Raw genomic sequence first — 21,049 nt, forward strand, 5'->3', positions numbered from 1 at the left:
AGCTGCCCACGGCGGCAACGAGAGGGCACTGGTAATGACGTCTGGAACAAGGAGCCCTCTGTGTATTTTGCACGGCTCGCTCTGCTGATGAGGCCTGGGAGGGCGAAGCCGATGCCAGAGTTATTGCGCTTAATCAAATGTTCCCGGTTAACATAAGCGAAGGCCGATAGGCTGCAATAAAGATCGTATTGATTTGAAGCTTTCGTGACTGCAGGAATTCACACTCTTTGGTTCTTTCGGTAAAGTCACGTAGGTATAAAAAAATTATAGATCACGACGTTTCGATCGCAACACAAGCGATCATCATCAGATCGTCATCGTCATCACCTGATAACGATTGCTTGTGTTGCGATCGAAACGTCGTGATCTATTCTTTTTTCTACCGACGTGACTTTACCGAAAGAACCAAAGAGTAAAGATTGTTTTGCTGAGGAGTTATGGAACAGCAATAACTAGTATCGCCCACAATATCGCGGCGTGGATACGACTCGTGTATGCTTTGATCCAGAGGTGTAGTGATCTTGGCTAACGATGCATGCTGAACTTCTTTCGCACCGTACGTAGCCCAACGGCGCCAATCGGAGGCGCGGAACCACGATGATGAATCATCAGCCGGGGTATGAAAAAAATAAGAATCGGGGTTTACCCTTTCTGGCGATAAAACAGTTGTCGAGATGTCAAACACCAAACCTTTCACCAAGCAATCATCAGCCGGGGATCAATCCACTGCTGGATGAAGGCCTCCCCACGCTCCTGCGAAGCACCCAAATGCTGTTGCATTCCGCACGCCAGCCGAATACATCGCTCCGTCTCCGCGTGAGATTTCCCTTGTCGGCTCGCTCGCTCGCTCGCTCTCCCTGCCGCCTGTCCCTTACGTTGTCAATTTGCGTTACTTTATGTTCGTCTGACGCCATTGATTTATTAAAAAAAACTAGTCACTTATTTTTTGCAAGCAACATTAAATCTAAAAAGTCTCCCTCCTCGCCCCCCCCCCCCGCGTCTCACCCAACCACACCCAACACTCCCCCACCTCGCAACCACCCACCTACCCAACCACTCACCCACCCACCCACCTCCCTCTGCCTCACTCATTCTGCTCCCCTCCTCACCCTTATTCTTAACACCCCCACCTCTCTCGCCCCCCCCCCCCCGCCTCCCCCCTCTCGAGCCACCAGTGGAACGAGTGAGTTTAGCGAGCAATCCAACACACGCCCCATATCCCACCCACCCACCCACCACTCTTCCAACCCCCTCTCTCCCCCCCTCTCTCTCAAGCCCCTCCGCCCACAAATTGCCGTGACCTCCCATGAATAAGAGGCGGCTCGCCTGTAGGAGCGTGGCCAGTGCACTAGCCCTGCCAGTCCCCCGCCAGGAGAGACAGACAGAGAGAGAGAGAGACCAGAGTGGAGACCTCCAGTTGTGAGCGCGAGCGCGCTGAGAACGACGAACATCGCCCGACGAGAGAGAGAGAGAGACGCGGAGAAGACAAAGAGAACGAGGGAGACAAGAGGAGGGAGAGACACGAGGAAGGATCCACGTGGGAAGGTGGACTGGCACGGCACGGCACGCGCGCGCACGCGATCCACGACCAGGGCTCGAGAACGCCCGAACATAACCCGGCAAAAGAAAATCGGTAGAATTCAATAATTGAAATTTCTCATTTTTTTTGTTTAAGTCCAGCACGCGCGTCCCCTGCACCAGCCCTGCGTCTGCCCCTCTCTGCTTCTCGCGTGACCCAGGTGAGCGCCTCTGTCGGGTGCATCTGTGCGGCTATGATGGTGACGGTGCTGATGACTATCTGTGACGATGTGCAACAGTGAATTATTCAACCAGGTGAGAAAGAGCCCATTCAAATGAGATTATTGCAAAGGAGGCATTGGCTTTGATTGCTGATGATGGGGGTGTTGGCATGTTGGTGAAGTCGTGGTGGTGGTGATTGATGGCGTTGTGGTGGTGGCAATGATGAAAGTAGTCGTGATGACAGTGGTGGTAATGATGATGATGATAGCGAAAAATGACCATAGATGAATGAATGGAGGATGATGGACAGCGATACTATTAACGACCGGTGCTAACTTTCACGTGCGTCAATTAAAACAGCCGTTCGTCTCCACCGGATTGCCCCATCAATGGATCATCGCCACGGCCACGCGCCTCGTCGATTGACAGCGATTGCTCATTCGCGTTGGAGGTGGCGCGTGTCTCGGACCGCAGGGCACCCCCGGGGGGGGGGGGTCCCTCGGCCGCTAACGAGAGGCGCGTCTCATTGCGATTTCACGGGGCAATTTGGAGAAGCCCCTTACATCTGGAGAGAGCGGCGCGAAGCGACACGCACACTCAGGATGCAGCCCTCTCGACTCCGTCCAGGCCCTGCCGCTTCGCAGCGTTGAACATCTCACGCGGCCCAATAAGATCACCCCCCCACCCACCACCACCCCCTACCCACATCTCGCGCCAAGTAGGAAAAAAGACGCGTGTGTAGTGATGCGTCTATAATGTACACACGTGCCGAATTCTCCGCGTGCGATTCAAATCGAACTAGCAGCCCGCGCGTTCTTTGGCCGTGCCCGTCCATCGGTGCCTCCATCCCTGCGGATGTGGCGCCGTGCCAGCCAGCCAGCCAGACAGTGACACGTGTGTTTCTCATGCTGTATGAAGTTGCGGTTACGTCTTTATACTCCGGTAGATGTGTGCGTGTGCGATCAGATTGCGATCGCTTTATGGGACACCGGATGCACTTTTCGGGTGCGTCCAACTCTCTGGGGTTGTCTTATGATCCATAAAATACGATCATGAGGACGTTAGTATTACTATAATCTACAGTAGAAAAACACAATGTTGATAGTAACTTTCAACAATTTTCCAATTCCACTGCTGGATGAAGGCCGCCCCTACTCTCTGTCGGTCGCGGCGGCTGTTTGACCATACTTCACCACGCCGGCCAGTGTGGGGATTGGTGAATGTGGTCGAAAGAGAGAGAGAGAGGGGGGGGGGGATTTCGAGGACTGCTCAGATACCACTCGCTGCCGTTGATGCGAATCCGAGGCCACGGATCGAATCTCACGTGGCCGGGTTCGTAGCGCGGTCACGCCAACCACAGCGACACCGTCTCCCCACAGTGTATCTCTCTCGCTCTATATATAGGCACACAAACACACACACACACTACACACGATGAGATGTGCAGATTAAATTCCACCGCGTTCCTAGCAAAACGCCCCCCCCCCCCCGAATTTAATTTCGGAACGAAACAAAGGAAATGTTAATTGGGCGGTGTTTGTTGGCCCGATCCGCGCGTAACGAGGAAGCCGTGCGCCTGTTTGCTCTGCTCGGGGGTGCTCCGATTTCAAAATTTGAAATTAAAACCAGGACGAAACGAAGATTTGTAGAGCGCGCAATTGCGCCCACCCACGCCGCCTCCCTCCTATCACAGGATGCGTTGAGCAGACCACACTCGTACAGGGAGAGCGACTCAGTCAAGCATGGGCAATATAGATACGAGCGTGCATTTCTTGAGCTTGGACTTGGAAGGGGGGGGGGGGCAGGTAGTCGACAGCACGGATGCCTGGGGGAGGGGTGGGGGGATGGAGCTTCCAGGCGATTGGGTACAGCAAAAGAGAAGCAGCGACCTCCCCACTCGTTGAGTGAAGGCTGATTTGGGGGAGCTTCGAGAGAAAGCCTGAGTTGCTGGAGCGGAGAGCACGCGGAGGGGATTGGAGCGAGATGAGAGGGGAGAGGGAGGAGAGTACGTGGAGGGGAGTGGAGTGAGATGAGAGGGGATAGGTAAGAGAGTGCGTGGAGGGGAGGGGAGTGGAATTAGAGGGGAGACAAAGGAGAGTGCGTGGATGGGAGTGGAGTGAGATGAGAGGGGAGAGGTAGGAGGGTGGGAGAAGGGGAGTAGAGTGAGATGAGACGGGAGAGGGAGGAGAGTGCGTGGAGGGGAGTGGAGTGAGATGAGAGGGGATAGGTAAGAGGGTGGGAGAATGGGAGTAGAGAGATGAGAGGGGAGACGTCGGAGGGTGTTTCACCTTGATGAGGGTTTGTGAAGTCTGGAACTCCTAGGCAGGAACAATTCACATCGCCGTGGCCTGGAATAGAACTCGGATCGCTGGGTCCATAGGGCGTTACAACAACCATAGGCGATGGCTTTGAGAGGCCTTCACACAGCAGTAGATAGACCATGGCTGCTGATGATGCTGATGAATACTCAACAGCCCACGTGTGTAAGCGCTGCTGACCGAGACTCGCACGCACGTTGCCACAATTCATTGTTAATTGAACGAGTCTCAGTGAATGGGTTGGGGTTGGTGAATCAAGCACGGATTTACGACTACTATAGCTGGAGCGCTGGCTAAGGTTGGCGAGTTGCTTGGGGAGATTGTGTTTCTTTTTTAACCCAGCAGTGGATTGATCATGTTTGATCGTGATGATGATAATGATGCCCACTCGGCTGGGCAAATAGTTGGTTGTCTGTAGTAGGCAGTACAGCAAGTAGGTTCGTGACACGTCCTGACCGAGAGCCCGTGGTGCGGACATCGTTTGAGCACGTGTCCCCGCGCATGCGAAATGAATCGTCATAATCATTGATTCATCATTTAATCAAAAAAAATTCAAACATCAAGCATCAAGAATCATCTCATCATCATCGAGTCATTAAATCATCACATCATCTTTATTAATTTTGCACATATTGTATGTATGTTGAACTTTTTTCGCACCGTACGTTGCCAACCGTGCTAATCGGAGGCGCGGGGGAGCACGTTCGTCGCTCGTTGCAAAGCTCCGCGGTTCCAACCCAGCGGCCGCTCCGATTAATACTGCTGCGGGTGTTGTATTAACCGCAGTAGCACTTTGCGCCTTTTTTTCATCGGTGGACGTTTAAATATCCCCCTGGTGTCATTCGCAAGAGTAGGCCATTGGGTGCCAGGCGCCACGGCGCAAAATGTGGCAACGTTCGAAAGTTCCCCGCAAATTCTCCTAAATTGGGACCTCACGAACACACAGCCGCAACAGCAGCAATCAATGCCCCCTACTGGCAGATCCATGCTCCCCAGGTCACTCTCGCAAATTCTTTCGTATGGAATTGTGAAAAGCAACAGTGTTTTTGTCTTAATGATCGTCATAAATGAATGCAAAGGTTCTTCATCCAGTCCAATGAGGTGGTTGACGCAGTGTGGATTTCAACGATACCGCCAGGATGTGCATGGATGGAGCATTCGTCGGTGCATTCGTCGCAAGTGAAACTTCCCCATCCCAGTCTCGTCGCCTTCTCGCCTGTGTCAACAAAAAATCAACTCAAATTTTCCTTAATAATAGTAATAAAAACACAGCTTTGTGAGCGAGATTCACTTGCAGCGAAAAGCGCTCGCTCGCTCGCTCGCTCGCTCACTTCCCTCCGCAATTTGAAATCAGCGCGCATTTCGAGCAGTGGTTCTTAACCTTGACTGCAGCCTTCACCCCCCCCCCTTGGTTCTCAGAAGAGGCATCTGGCAACCCCGGGTTAAGAACCACCGGTTTAGAGTTGTGTTGTGCTGCTGTGAATGGCCTCACACGGTAAGCCGCCTCGCTGAGCTCTCATCTGTGATCAGCAAGGGTCGCTTCTGAATGAAGAGCGTCATAACTCAGTGGGCCTTACCTGGTGAAATAAAGCAAAGAATAGTTGTTAGTTAGACGCACTCGCCCGCACCCCCCCCCCCCCTCTACTACCCGCCTTGTGCCCTGACCGCAACACGAGGAAGGGGATTAGGGGGTGTATGGGGTCACGGGGTAGGGCTGGGGTCTCGGCCGAGTGTCGGTGTTTGTGTCAGATATTAAAAACGCGTGCATACTCGTTCAACCCAGGCAATCGGCAATCAAAGTAACAAGAAGAACCATGTTTTTTCGCTTCTTCTTTTTCAATTTTCCGTACGGAACTCAAGTATTTCAAGAGCCGCGCAACGCACGTGGCGATTACGATACGCTGACGTTCCTTCAATCAATCACCGTCACGCAGCGGTCCTTGAAGAGCCGCACGCGTTTCCCGAGCTACAGGTTGCTGACCCCTGGTGTCGACCCCCAACTTTGGATCCCTCTCCTGCCCCCTTCATCCTCCCTCTCCTCTCCGACCCTGGCTCCATTCTCCCCCCCCCCTCCCTCCACTGTGGCTTAACAGACGCGCCGATTCATCGATTAGTATCGATTATAAAAGCTCACGGCGCATCACGTGCACGGGACAGCTAGCGCAAAGAATCGCGCATACATATACGGTGCAGAGACTCATCTACTTACGAACACTCGACTTACGAACTTTCAGAGGTTACGAACAAAGCTGTCCGTATGTCCAGTTGCCTGTTTCGGACCGAGAGTCGAAAGCTCAACTGCCGCGCAATAGACGGCGGTGGTGGAATCTACATCTGCAGAACACGAAGAACCAGTGGCATCTACATCTATAGAAGATTATGCAACTTTTAAATATATTCCCCGTTTTTAGTGTGCACGCCGTACAACACGTTTGGAATCGACGGGAGTAAAGTTGGACTTAGGAACACATCGACTTACGAACAGTATCCTCTGGAACCTAACTCGCTCGTAAGTAGAGGAGTCCCTGTATTTATTCAGCTTCGTGTGCGTACCTAACGAGTTTCGATGACGTCAACCCGCCAGCCACGAGAAGCCGCTGCATTCATCGGAGTGTAGAAAACCAAAAATACGAGTATCATCTGCGTCTCGACCGTCCGCCAGTAGAGGGCCGCTACGTTCGCCACAGAACTGCGGGGGATTTCAATCGACGTTTCAATCGAATCGGGCCATCTAATGGAATGAGCGGGGCGTGAAACATGACAGACGCGTTGCGTGCTCCACAGCTCCCTGCCTCCTCTCCCCTCCCGGCCCCTTACGGAGTCTCTCCACCTCCTCCCCTCTCCCCCCACGCCCTGCCAGTCGCCTCACCCCGGCAGCCACCGGGCTGCCGAGTCGTCATCAATCTGGCTGACTCGATGGGGCACAGTCACCGAGCTCGGTCGTGACGCAGTTCCCTTCCCGTAATTATCGCCCCCCCACTCACCCCACCCCTCTGTCGACCCCCCCCCCCTCCACCGTTCCTCAACCCCCCCCCCCCCCCATCATCACCATTACCCCCTCATCTCGACTCTTGCATCCATCCCTCCCCCGACCCGCGGAGCCAGCCGCGCGTGTTAAAGTGCGAGGCTCGCTTGCGGCTCCACTGAGCAGCGGTGGTTGCTGGTCAATTGGGGGGGAGGAGGAGGGGGCTAAGCAAAATTCCACTCCCCCCTCTCCCCCCACTTTAAACGTATAAACTCCTAGTGAGATGACATGACGTCAAAGTGAGTTCTCGCTTCAATTGAAGCGAGGCTCGTCTCTTTACATGCCCTAATCCAGCGGGTGAAAATTCCGCAACAAAGTGGTACTAACGTTATCGACCCCTAACCCCCCACATTGATGATGGGCTGAGTCGATGCCCTAGCAGGATTTTAATTTGCAACCTTGGCATTGCGAGCCACCGCCTGGCCTGTGAGATGACAGAAGAGACATCGACAAGCGGTCCCCCCCCCCAAGGGCAACAATAACAACTAAGCACACGCGAAGGTCCCCAAGAAGCTCAAGGGGAATTTAATATCGTTCCCTCTCTCTCTCTCTCGCATCCCCCATCTCCTCTGTTATTTATTTTCGCCCGTCTCAATCACATCTCTCGAGCTTTTGTCCACATTTCTCAAGACTCCCTACATTTCTCTCGTCGCAATGCATCACTGCCTCGTGTCTACATATCTTCTGTCATCTCACTGCGAGTGTGTGATATCGAAAGAGCCCTACCCCCACCCGCCTACCCTGCCCTCCCCCCCAAAAAACAATTGCTGCATCCAGTGGGCCAGCACCACCACCACGGCTGGCAGAGAAATTCGCCTCTAAATCCTCACACGTTTTGTCCCGAGGCCGATGTTTGCCTTGTGCCAACATTTGCGTGCATTTCCAGGACCCCGATTGAGTTGACCTAATGACCCCTGCACGGGAGGGGGGGGGAGGGGTGTGAGGGATGTTGGGAGGGAGGGGAGGGGTCACACTCTGTCCACATCACGACGCCAGGCGACGGTGCCAAGGTGGCGCAGCGATGGTCTAAAATGTGAAAAGGTTAAAAGCGCAGCCCCGCAATTGCGCGCGCCCATACCACTGCTGGCGGGAGGGCCTCCACTTAGAGCAGTGGTTCCTGACCTGGGGTGCACGCACCCACTGGGGGTGCGAGACGTGGCCAGATTTTTTTAGAAGGTAAATCATCGAAAGACAAATCAAGCACGGACACGTGAGTGCAACTTACTTTGTTGCACCAAACGCCTACGTATTTATTAACATTATACGGTTTTCTTAACGATTGAGAATCAACGGGGTGCAAGGCTGCAGTCAAAGTTAAGAACCTCTGACTTAAGAGGGAGCAACTAGACTGTCGAGAACCTATCGCTCTAGGGTGTTTATTATTTGTTGTTGCCTACTTTACCACGCTGGCCGCAGTGGTTAGCACGCAGAGAAAACAAACTCGTGAGACGTAAAACAAATGCACGATAAGCTGAACGAACCCACTTGCTGTACTGCCATCTGCTAGCTACCTCACATCCCAGTTACTTCTATTCACTGCCACTGTGTTCATCCACTCTTGGATGAAGGCTTCCCCACATCGTCATGTTACCGACCTCGCCTAGTATACAGCAGTTCGTGGGTTCGACCCTGACGCCTGCTGTAGAGTTGAAGTTTGCGTGTCTCTCTCTCCCCGTGGTCGCGTGGATTTTTCTCCGGGCCCTCCCGGTTTTTTCCCTTCCACCATTTAGAATCAACATCACGCGTTTACAGTATTTGGCTTGCTATTACTGTCCACACGGCAAGCCACTTCGTTGAGCTATCACTTGTGATATCCAGGTCGATTCTGATAAATAGCGTACCTGGTAAAATACAATATATAGATCTAATGCACATTTAGGGTTGCTTGACCATATTTCACCATGCATGCTATGGGGTCAGCGTGGTATGGTGAAAGTGGGTGGGGCGACGAGGGGTGAGAGAGCCGGAGGGGAGTTTACCAAGCATCGGTTCAGATAACAGTCGGCACTGGAACGAGCCCTGGCCGGGATTCGGCCTCAGATCGCACGGATTATGAACCAAGTGTACCTCCGCTAAGGATGCTTATTATGCTCACCACAAATTCCCAGCGCTCCCACGCACGTGCCACGCGGCCCCTTTAAAATAATACGTAATTGCCCGTAGAGCTCGCAGCATTCAAAGCCTCTAAATTGGAATAATTTTCCTGTCTAGTTTTCTAGGGATTTTTTTTTGTTGTTGGCTAAACGCGAACAATGAGAGCACTGTTGTTACGACCCCAGGACCATATCTCCAATTGGCAACTTGGGTGGACTGTAATGAACAATAAGAGCTGTTGATACGACCTAGGGGCCATCTCTAGAATTGGCCACTTGGGTGGACTGTAGCGAACAATGAGATATCTGTTGTTTCGACATAGGGACCATCTATAGAATTGGCCACTTGCGTGGAATGTAATGAACAATGAGAGATCTGACTATTTCACAGCTCTTGTTAGGAGTTGGCCGTTTCTTGTGTGCCGATGGCTCGGGTGCAATTCATTAATTAGTTTAGCAGCTGCGTGCATGGCTGAGTCTCGAGACTCAGTCGCAAGCAGGGCCACAGGAAGACGTCTTCACAATTATCGCCAGTCGCCTGATGAAGCTGGTCGTTGTTTGTACTCACCAGCGAAACGTCAGAGTACTCGAATTGTGAATGTTGTGGGTTTAGTCTCCAACACACCGGTGCGCTGAGCTAGTAGCTAATTGGCACGTTTTGGTTTTGGCGACAAACCTCACTAATTAGCTGTGTCGGGTGGTGGCGGGATTAACGACACATTTATTCTTACGCGATGTTACGAATTTTTTTTTATTATAGTGCCACTGATTTAAATGTTTGGCCTATGCATTTTAAAAGTTATATATTGCTATATATTTGTACATTCCTACAGATTGATATCAGGGAGTTTGGCTTTCATGACAGACGTGACGTTAAATAATGACCTGCACAGCGATAGGAGAGCAGCAACTTCCAGCGTGCAAACAATTGAAGAATCAAACACGGCAAAAACGCCACCCGGCAATTTGAAATGTTACAAAATAAATTATTTTCATAATAACCTCTGATAGTGTGGTCGGGGTTGTACCACGTGTTGTTCGGCACGTGGAACGAAACGTCGGACATCATGCCAAACACACACGCGGTACAACCATCGGGGAGATATACAGCACAACGGCGAATTCCTCCGTATCAATTTGAGTAAGTATTACTTTATTCCACCATTGGAACATCATTTGCCAGTAAAAAATATGATAATTGGTTTTTTACCCTTCTATTTGGCAATAAAACTGACACCTTTTTAACAAGGAGTCATGTTTGCATAGACCACAATACCTGCAGTCATAAGGTGTAAGTTTTGTTGCCAGATAGAAGGGTAAAAAACAATTATCATATTACTTTATTTTTTGAGGTTATTAAAGCCATTCATGCTGAGGCTGTTAGTTGTCCCCCCACCAGCGTTATTGTACCTGTGCCATCGGCGTCACGTGACGAACAATCCGTTTGGATCTCTCACGCCGCGCGTAAAAGAACGGTTCTTGCGGAGGTCACGGAACTACATCCGAGAGCCCACCACGTGACCCCCGATCCACACGCTAGGGGGCAGCACTTTACAAAGTTCGTCTTCATCGCAGAACCAAATGTACGATCATTATTGTTTTTCGATTTAAAGCTTTCGTGACTGCAGGGATTCATCTTCTTGGTTCTTTCGGTAAAGTCACGTAGAAGGGAAAAAATAATAATAATAATTCTCACGACGTTTCGGCCACAACGCAAGCAGCCGTCCTCAGGCGAAGAACAGGTCTGTCGGAAAGACAGCGTATCTTTCCGACAAACGCTGTCTTTCTGACAGACCTGTTGCTTCACCTGAGGAAGGCTGCCGAAACGTCGTGAGAATTATTTGATTATGTTTTATTTTTATTATTTCCCTTCTACGTGACTTTACCGAAAGAACCAAGAAGAATGATTGTTTTGTGTGCAGTCATTGGTGACCATCGGGGTGACCCGGTTACACCACAGGCAGCGGCTGGAACTTGGATTCGAACCCAGGATCTCAACGGTGCTGGCTCCGCGCTCCGACCTCCGAGCCACCCGGTCACCTCCAAATCATGAATTATTAAAGGTTATAATTGTTCTTTGTAACAAAAAACTAAATTGGCTCCAACACGTGCGCCCTTTATGTTAATTACTCGCAAATTATATTTTTTGCATAATTGCCAAATTTGACTTCCATTCAATGCCTGCAAGTAAAGTTTAATGGTGGGGGGGGGGGGCAACTTAACCCCCCCCCCACTCCCCCCGTCATCCCCCCACCCCCCCCCCCGTCCTTGCCCTCTTTCTATCGACACTCACGCGCGCGTGTTCGCGTGTTCGCGTGTTCGCGTGTTCGTGCACAGTGCTCTTGCCAACTCACTGCTGGGTAAGTTGGCTCCCCACGTCGTTGCTGCGGGTCATGGTGGAAGGTGGTGGGAGGGGTGGGGGGTTATCTGACCATACTTCACCACGACGATCAGTGCGGGTTAGTGAAGGGCCTGGAAAGCCATAGGCGGTGGGGCATCGTGGAATACAACAATGGATTGTGATTCACTGCCATCAGCTGTCCACCGCATCGCCCCGCGGTATAAACAATGCACGCTGCTAAACTTTGTGTAGTGTGGATGGCATGGACAGGGAATTCACGATGAACTGGACACATTTCCCCCACTTGTTCCCCAGTGCAGATGCACCGCCTGCACACTCGATAGCGATACCCCCCCCCCTCCCCGCTCCTCTCCCCTCCCCGACGTTCCTCTCCTCCTCCTCCTCTCCCAGGGCCGCGTCTGGGCTGACCGTCACCATTCCTCTTGAAACGCGACACGGACGGAGGGCGACGGGAAACAAGCGCAATTTTGTTTAATAATGGGGCCGAGATGAAATCTATCCGCTTATCCGACCGCTCCCGCCACCGTTGGTTTGTTCATTGGGCACAGATGTGGGGGGAGGAAGGAGGGGAGTGATCAGGAAGGGGGGGGGGGTACAAAGTTTACATCAGCGCAATTACCGCCAGATCCCCTAAGCCTCCGGAACAACGCGACGCAGCTTGCGTCTGGGTGCGCGTTTCATTCTGCGCGGCCTTAAACCTCCTCCTGATCTTCCTGATCTTCTTCCTCGTTCTCCTGGCCGGGCCCGAATGTCCCCGAATGAGATTCGACTGGTTTGTAACACAACACAGAATTAATGTATCTCTTTGTTTTAACGCCCCGGGGAACCGGTTCAGATAATCGTCACGGGTGTTGGTGGCCGTGAGCCGGCTTCGAACCTCGGGGTCGCCGGGTTGGTCCGTAGCGCAGCGCCGCAACCGCTGCGCCACCGCTCCCCGACACGCACGGCACGCGCGCACACCCAAACACGCACACGCGCACCCCATCCTGGCAGTGGTGAGAAACATAACTTTTTAATTTTTGGGGGGGGAAGAAGAAAAATATTTTTTTAAGAACACAAAATTAATTCGCGCATAAGCAAGCGTCGTGTTTTGCCTCGAGTCAGAGTTGGCGCTAACTACCTCGTTGCATGTCTCGTGGTCTCAAATGGGCTCTTACCTCGTTATAAAGGTCACATATTTGTCCAAACACATGCGCGCACATATATCACTAACACATGCGCGGGCACGCACAGACTCACTCACACACACACACCACACACACACACAGAGAAAGACTCGCATATCCTGTGCAACGAGTAGCCAAATGGCAAAAATTCTGTCAGCGTGCATCTACTGAGAACGTTACGGTGCAGGAAAGGATGAGGTGGTGGGGGTGTGGCTAGTACCACGACTGACCACCCTTTGTCTCCCTACCGCTGATATTTTCACGCCACACCAGGTTCTCATTTAAGGCTGAGTCGACCTAGGGGAGGCCCAGGACCGGTTCCGATAATCGTCATCGCTGTTGGCCGTGAGCGGGAATCTAACTCCGGGCGCCGGGTTCGTAGCGCAAGCGTAGTGCTAACCGCTGCACCGCCGCTCCCCATACCCACACACGCGCGCGTGCACGCAACAGACTCTTCAATCTGCCATCAGGAACGTGTTTTTTCCCCAAGCTCACTTAACTCTTAATAACAGTTGGAATAATGTTAACCTGCGTGTGTGTTGTTCCCACCACCCACTCACCTCTCTCTCTGTCTGTCTCACCGTGCCATTCCCAGCACCCACCCACCTCTCTCTGTCTCTCGGTGTCATTCCCAACACCCACCCACCTCTCTCTGTCTCTCGGTGTCATTCCCAGCACCCACCCACCTCTCTCTGTCTCTCGGTGTCATTCCCAACACCCACCCACCTCTCTCTGTCTCTCTGTGTCATTCCCAGCACCCACCCACCACTCTCTCTCTCTTTGTCTCTCGGTGTCATTCCCAGCACCCTCCCACCTCTCTCTGTCTATCTCTTGGTGTCATTCCCAGCACTCTGCCTATCTCCATGCTTCTTTGGGCACATTTCAGGTCTCGCTCAACGTTTGTCGGTCTCCACGTTTCCCGTGTCTGATCGGTGCCCGCGCGGGTACCATGCGCTGATTGCAAAGCTGTCTTCTTATCGCCGTTTTTTCAATAAGAAATCCCAACTCTGCGGATGTAAATGGCAGCGCGTGGTTTTTAAATAACGCAATTGGAATGTTGACAAGTCGAATCCTGGTTAGGGATGGACCCAGACCGTCATCCTCGTAGGGTCGATAAAATTAGTACCACTTTGCGGGAAACTCAAAAGCGGTTGTCCTATAAAGAGACTCGTCCCCGTCCACGTAAGGTGGAATTTTCCACCCAGAGCTGTAAACGTGAAGTAAAACTTTGCCTTCTTTCGTACTTTTTTTTGCTCCAATTCAGGTTCTCGGATGGCGGGTCCCAGGATGAAGCCTCTCCATTCTCCCCACGGCGCGAGCGGCCGGCCCCGCTCCTCCGCCGCCCTCATCATCGCCGTCGCCACCGTCGGCGTGGTCATCTTCAACGTCGCTGCCACGGCTGGTGAGATGCGCACGTTCCGCGTGAGGAAGCACGTGCATCAGCGCGTGTTGCATTGAGTTGTGTGTATGCGTGTGCGCGCGTGTGTGTACCTGGTGCCTTCATTAGGTGCTCGCTAACAGCACTTGCCCCAACAGTCCGTTAAGGCTATACGGGGGGGGAGGGGTTCTTTATATTTGTACCTGCCACGGTGTGTAAAATATCAGTGCCGGGAAGACAAAGGACAGCCGGGCGTGATGATGGTCCACGCACAATAGGCGCTCGCTAACGGCACTCCATTGGCTACACGAGGCACCTTTGTCTGAAAGGTATGGCAGGCGTCGATTACAAATCAATTCCCTGCACCAAACGACACGTCCATCGAATCGATCGTGGTGCTAGCCCCCCCCCCCCGCCGGTCGAGCCCCATCAGCCCGTTTAAACGTCTACAACCAATCGTGCGGCAGAGGCAAACCTTTGTCTTTGTCTCGGCCGTCACGTGTGCACGCATACGGGGGGGGGGGGGCGATGTGAGGGGGGGGGGCTGTGTGCGCACGTGCGCGCGCGCGTGCCTGGGCGCGAGCGAGGCTGGTCACGCGGAGCGACTGTGACGTCATCACCGCAGTGCCACGTCACCGCTCGCACCGCCTGTTGCCGCGTTTCGCAAATTGCGTAAACGGCCGCCGGAGCGTTCTGGCAATTATTATTTCTTCATCATCATCATCCTGATTGTTGTTGTTGTTGTTGAGGAGTTTGGTTGCAGCTGTCGCTGTTACGGGGCGGGGAAGGGGTGCTCGCTAACAGTACTTGCCCCTCCAGCCTGTGAAGGCTATATGGGGGATCTTTGTCTTTGTTATCATGAGTGCGGGTGAGACACGAAGGCGGAGGAGTGCGGATTTTAAGAAACCTGCCCCAGCACTTTGCAAGCGGCTGCGTCGGCGACTTGAATGGGTGCGCTGTGCGACCTTTCTGCATTGGAAGCCCAGCGTGGTGGTGCTGGTGGTGGTGGTGGTGCTGCTGGTGGTGGTGGTGCTGCTGGTGGTGGTGCTGTTGGTGGTGCTGCTGAGAACCCATTCACACCGGCGGCATCCCCTCGTCCCGCTGCTGCTGTTACTCGAAACTCCTAAGGACCTCCGCCTCGTGGTCGGGATCGCTTTACTCGGCGGCAAGCTGACGCGGCCGCATTGGCATGAGATGAGACGCATGCGCGCGCGCGCGCCCGTGACACGCGCCGCGCTCCGGGGCTGCTGCTGCTGTTGTTGAAACAGCTGGCGCATTACGCGCGTGCTCACAAACGAGCGGCGAAAATTATTTGGGGGGGGGGGTGGGGGGGGGAGTAGGCGGGGGGAGTGGGGGGGCACACAACTACATTGACAAAGATCCCCTCCGTGTAGCTTGTTGGGGCAAGTGCTGTTAGCTCGTAGAAACGTAATGAAGGCGCGGCAACCGCGGGTGTGTGGTGGTTCAACACCACGACGCAGAGGCCGCCTTTGTCTCCCCAAGTGTACGATGCTCACTACACACCGCACCAGCCACTGCTTTGTTTTTCACCAAGAGGAGGCCCCGGACTTGTCCATAGACTTCGTCGCCGGTTTTGGCCGTGAGCGAGAATCGAACTCGGCTCGCCGTGGCTCTGTTGCGCTGACGGCCGCGCGCCACCGCTCCCCACGCATCCAGAACGCGTCCAGTGCAGCGTATACAAAGACAAAGACCCGCCGTATAGCCTTAACAGACTGTAGGGGCAAGTGCTGTTAGCGAGCACCTACGAAGACCGGCACGGCACACGAGGGAGTGGGTGGCCAACACCACGCCCGGCCGCCTTTGCCTCCCTAGTGGCGATGTTTACGCACCGCACCGGGTACTGATTTGAGACTGAGTCGACCTAGGGGAGGTCCAGAACCGGCTCAGATAATCGTCACCGGTGTTGGCCGTGAGCGGGAATCGAACCCGGGTCGCCGGGTTCGTAGCGCAGCGCGGCGCTGACCGCCGCACCGCCGCTCGCGCTCCGCTCGCGTAGAGCGGCGGAGTTGTTGTTGTGCGTCGACGCGAGCGTGGCAACGTCTTAGCAACGTCGTGGAAACGTCGCGGTGCTTTTTTTAATTGTTGCTGCCGGGAAGCAGAGGGAGGCACGCGCGCACGCACGAGCCGCCGCCACCCACGAGAGTGAGGGACGCAGAGCGGTCGGCTTTGCGGGGCTTATTGCAAACACGTGGTGGCCGGGCGCACATCGCTCGCTCATCGGTTATCGTCACGCAGACATCGCTGATGAGAAGAAGTAGAAGAAGAATAGGCTGTAAGCATTCCCGACAATGGTGCAGGTGTTAAGGTCCTTGTTTCTTTGTTTTCATCATCATCTTGATATCGACCAGACAAAATGGGTGTCTCGTTGATACCAAAATCGCTGTCTCTATGCCTTGGTGATACACTCAGTCATCATCATCACTACGATAATCATAATCGCCATCAATACATTTGTAATCCGCGCATTCTGTCATCGATGATTATGGTCATTGGTCGTCAGCATTATCATCATGACCTCGATTCAACTTGTTTTCATCGTAGTTGATGACGATAATTATGATAGTCGTCATCATTATCATCATTGACTCAATTCTACTTCGTAAACAGAGAACGCTGACGATGACTGAAGGGCGAGGCGGATAACGCAACGCTCTGTGTTAACACGTGCTACGATGGTGGTGGATGGAAATATTGATGGTGATTATTAAGACCATCACGAACATGTTACTGATGATGATAACGACGATGATGCTTTTGACGTTAAAGTTGCTGCGAATGATTCCTCTACCGCTGATGGTGATGATGAATGTTGCTGCTTCTGCCACCGCCACGGTTGTTGCTTCTGCTGACGTTGCTCCCGCTTCTGATGACGACGCCCACCACCATCATCATCATCCTCATCATCATCTTCGTCTCACCACCATCGCCCCCTTTCTCCTGCAGCCTCGGGTCACGTGCCCACACCGAAGGCCATGAAGGTTCGCGCGGCCCGGCAAGCGCCCGTGCGCGGCGTCCTCGCCGGGACGGTGACCCTCCCCTGCAGCTACGCGCACAACCCCCACGACGACGAGGAGGTGGCGGCGAGCCACCCTCCTCCCGACCGTGACCACAAGCACCACCACCACCACAAGCACCACCACCACAAGCACCACCACCACCACCACGGGGACGACCACGTCGACCGAGGCACCGTGCCACCGACGCCGGCCGGCACACACTCGCGACCGCGCGTCAAGTGGAGCAAGTTGGGCGCCGACGGACACTGGGCGGACGTGATCGTCTCGCAGAACCTCCACTCGCGCGCGGGTCCCGGGTTCGAGGGCCGCGTCTCCCTGCCGCGGTTCCTGGCGCCCCACGGTGGCGGAGACGCGGCGAGCGGAGACGCCTCGCTCGAAATCTCGCTCCTGCGCGACTCCGATCGCGGCACGTATCGCTGCGAGGTGATGGCCGGCATGGACGACGAGAGGGACGTGGTGGAGCTGCTGGTCGATGGTGAGCGGTGTGGCCGTCGTTGTTGTCGTCACCCCACGAGCAATTGTCGTCGTCGATGTCGTCATCATCATCGATGTCGTCATCATCATCAGTCGTTGCGATGTACCTTGTCTTACCCTTTAACATCACAATCTCCCTCTCACGCTCGGGCCTTCCCATTTACCCCTCTCTCTCTCTCTAGCTACCTTCTCTCCTCCATCTCTTTCCTCTCCATCCATCCATCCTCCCCCCCTCTCTCACTCTTACATCTCTTTTCCTCTATCTTCCCCCTCCCACATACCTCTCTCCCCTCTATCCCCTCCACTCTCCTCTCTCTCTTACGACTCGACGCTACGTGCCTCCCTCTCAACTCTCTCCCCCTCCAATCTCCAATCCTCTCTCTCGCTCCCTTACATCTCGTCCCCGTGGCTGTCTCCCCTCTTCCCCTCCCCCTCCGCACTCTCGTCTCACCAGCGCCACTTCATGTTTCTGTTATCATAGAATATTTTCCGAGCCCCCATCCGTCCGGACCCCCACCGGCACAACCAACTATCCCTCCCTCCTCTCCCCCCACCTCTCCCCCCCAATCATCATTCCATTTCTCCCACACCAACGGGAAAAGGCAGAGGGCAGCATTTTTGTCTTCACCGGGTAAGGCCCGCTTAGCAACGTAGCTCTTTTTCAGAAGCCACCTAGCCACAAATGATCACTCGACGAAGCGGGCTCATCACGTGGATATTTACAGCAGCCGAATACTCTAAACGCGTGATGTTGATTCTAAAATGTGGAGGGAAAAACCAGAGGACTCGAAGAAAAATCAACGCGACCATGGGGAAAGAGAGAGAGACACGCAAACTCAAAATATACAGCAGCAGGCATCGGGGTCGGGATCGAACCCACGACCTCCTGCATACCAGGCGAGGTAGTTAACATCTCCTAGCCACCGTGGTGCACAGCCTCTCCCTTCCCCCCCCCACCCTGCACACCCAACTCCCCCCCCCCCCCCACCAACGACGAAAGGCGGAGTGGAACAACATTTTCCAGAGCTCTGCCCCGGGACAGCTCCGGCTGGAACGAAGCAAGCCCCTGTCGTCTCCCCCCCCCCCCCCCGCGTCTCCCTCCCGCGCCAGGTGTGGTGTTCCACTACCGCTCGGCGCAGAGCCGCTACACCCTGGACTTCGCGAGCGCGCAGGCGGCGTGCGCCCAGAACGGGGCGCGCCTCGCCTCGCCGCAGCAGCTGCAGGCCGCGTACGAGGACGGCATGGACCAGTGCGACGCCGGCTGGCTCTCCGACCGGAGCGTGCGGTGAGAGACTCGCTTTGCACCACGACCGGCCAGTGACGACGACGACGGGTCGCTCGGCTGGCAGAGTCGCGCGTCTCTCAACTCGCCTGCGCTCCCCCCCCCCCCCCTCGCAATGCCGCGTGCCTCTCACCTCGCGTCACCTGCAAAGCCACGTGGCATGTCCTTAGTCTGCAAAGTCACGCGTCGCTCGCCGAGGCTTGCCTGCAAAGCCACGTGGCATGTCCTTCGCCTGCAATGCCGCGTGTCTCTCACCCATGTCTCTTCACCTGTTCAGCAACGTGTCTCTCACCTACGCCCGGCATGATGAGTCACGTCGCTCACCATGGCTCTCTCCGAGCATTGCTCGGCTCTGGAACTCCCTCCCCACCGTCTCCCTTTGCCGCAGGTCTCTCGATCGACCGACGCGGGCGCGCGTGAACTCGCGTCTTATCGCACCCTCTTTAATCCGGCGCCCGCTGTTCTCCCTGGTGCCCTCAACCCCCCCCCCTCCCCGTTGCCACCCGCCTCTCGCAGGTATCCCATCATCCGGCCGAGGCCCGGCTGCTACGCGGACAAGAACGGCAACCCGGGCGTGCGCTCGTACGGCCAGCGCGCCGCGCACGAGACGTACGACGCGTACTGCTTCACCGAGAGGCTCGCAGGTTTGTGCGCGCCCACGTACGCGCGGGTTCAAATTCTTTCGCGCCGTGCGTAGCCGACCGTGCTAATAATCGTGGGTGCGGAGGAAGGGCAACGCCACTCTCCCGCAGCCCGTAACGACAGCAGCCAGTTCGCCACTAAGTGACGGTGAAGTCACCACGGCGCTTGTGCCAGGATAGGTGCGCTTTGAGGCTATCGCTTGAAGCTGTTGTCAGGAGGAGGTCACGGGAACAGACCCAGCAGATGGCATGGTGTTGACCGACTGAGATGGGTAGATGCACCATCTGTGCCCCCCGTTGTTGTTGTTGGAGGGCGACTGACTCCAACTGTCCAGTAGAGGCCTTCACGAACCTCATCCACTTACTCTCACTCGCTCTCGCCTCACCTACACACACTCATCACTCGACACACACACACACGACGATAAGAGACAAAGATCCCTGGTATAAGTTAAAAAGGCTGTTGGGGCAAGTGCTGTTAGCGAGCACCTATGAAGGCCGGAATGGCACGCGAGGGGGTGGGTGGCCAGCACCCATGCCTGGCCGCCTTTACCTATGCATCTCGCCAGGTACTCATTTGAGGCTGAGTCGACCTAGGGGAAGGCCCAGGACCGTTTCAGATAACCGTCACTGGCGTCTGTGACCGTGAGCGGCGATCGAACTCGAGCCGCCGGCAGTGCCGGATTAAGCTAGTGCGTGGCCTGTAGCATATGTTATAAATGGGCCCTAAATAAAAAAAATATGCATAAATATTAAAACACACTTTTTTTACTTGCACAATAATATTATTGTAATACAACAAATCGCTAACCTTAAACACCCAGTCGTTTATAAAAGTTGAAGGCAGTATAGTACTATAGTAATAGAGCAAGTGCAGAATCACTGATCCGGAATTGATAGCTTGAAAGCATTTAGCGCAGGGCCCTTGAAAGTGCGGGGCCCGTAGCTACTACATATGTAGCTACTACCAGGTACTACATATGTAGCTACTACACATGCAGCTACTTGTGCTACTACGATAATGCGGCACTGGCCGCCGGGTTCGTGGCGCAGCGTCGCCGCTACCCGCTGCACCACCGCTCTCCATACGCACGGCGCCGCGTATTGACGCTCGCGCTCTCCCACCCACCCACCCCGTCCCGTCCCTCCTAGTCGAGGTGTTCCACACGACCTCCCCGGGCCGCCTGACCCTGAGCGAGGCCCGCAGCGTGTGCGAGGCCCTCGGCGGCGGCCTGGCCACCGTGGGGCAGCTGTATGCCGCGTGGAAGTTCGCGGGCCTCGACCGCTGCGACGAGGGCTGGCTGGCGGACGGCAGCGCGCGCTACCCCATCGTGTGGCCGCGGCAGAACTGCGGCGGGCCCGTGCCGGGCGTCCGCACCAAGTACCGCTACGCCAACCAGACGGGCTTCCCCAGCCCCAACTCGCGCTTCGACGCCTACTGCTACAGAGGTGAGGGGTGTGTGTGTGTGAGTGTGTGAGCGTGTGCGTGTGTGTGTGAGCGTGTGTGTGTGTGTGAGCGTGTGTGTGTGTGA

At 54.6% G+C, this 21,049-nt stretch overlaps 1 protein-coding gene across 2 annotated transcripts in view; it reads left to right on the forward strand.

The window, feature by feature from the left end:
• Positions 1-1,343: 1,343 nt before the first annotated feature.
• Positions 1,344-21,049, forward strand: part of LOC133346676 (aggrecan core protein-like) — a 38,692-nt gene continuing 18,986 nt past the window's right edge. Inside the window, exons 1-7 of one of the 2 annotated variants that reach the window (XM_061558460.1) lie at positions 1,344-1,545; positions 1,676-1,739; positions 13,969-14,106; positions 17,047-17,595; positions 18,705-18,879; positions 19,393-19,520; positions 20,670-20,966. In XM_061558460.1, the coding sequence (XP_061414444.1) occupies positions 13,977-14,106; positions 17,047-17,595; positions 18,705-18,879; positions 19,393-19,520; positions 20,670-20,966 (1,279 nt within the window). In that variant the 5' untranslated portion in view covers positions 1,344-1,545; positions 1,676-1,739; positions 13,969-13,976. Of the gene's footprint in view, positions 1,740-13,968; positions 14,107-17,046; positions 17,596-18,704; positions 18,880-19,392; positions 19,521-20,669; positions 20,967-21,049 lie in introns of both variants that reach the window. The other variant, XM_061558461.1, reaches the window with a different exon arrangement.

This window comes from Lethenteron reissneri, chromosome 24 (genome assembly GCF_015708825.2).
Source record: "Lethenteron reissneri isolate LAM-NWPU_2019-01 chromosome 24, ASM1570882v1, whole genome shotgun sequence".
In the NCBI taxonomy this organism is placed as follows: Eukaryota; Metazoa; Chordata; class Hyperoartia; order Petromyzontiformes; family Petromyzontidae; genus Lethenteron; species Lethenteron reissneri.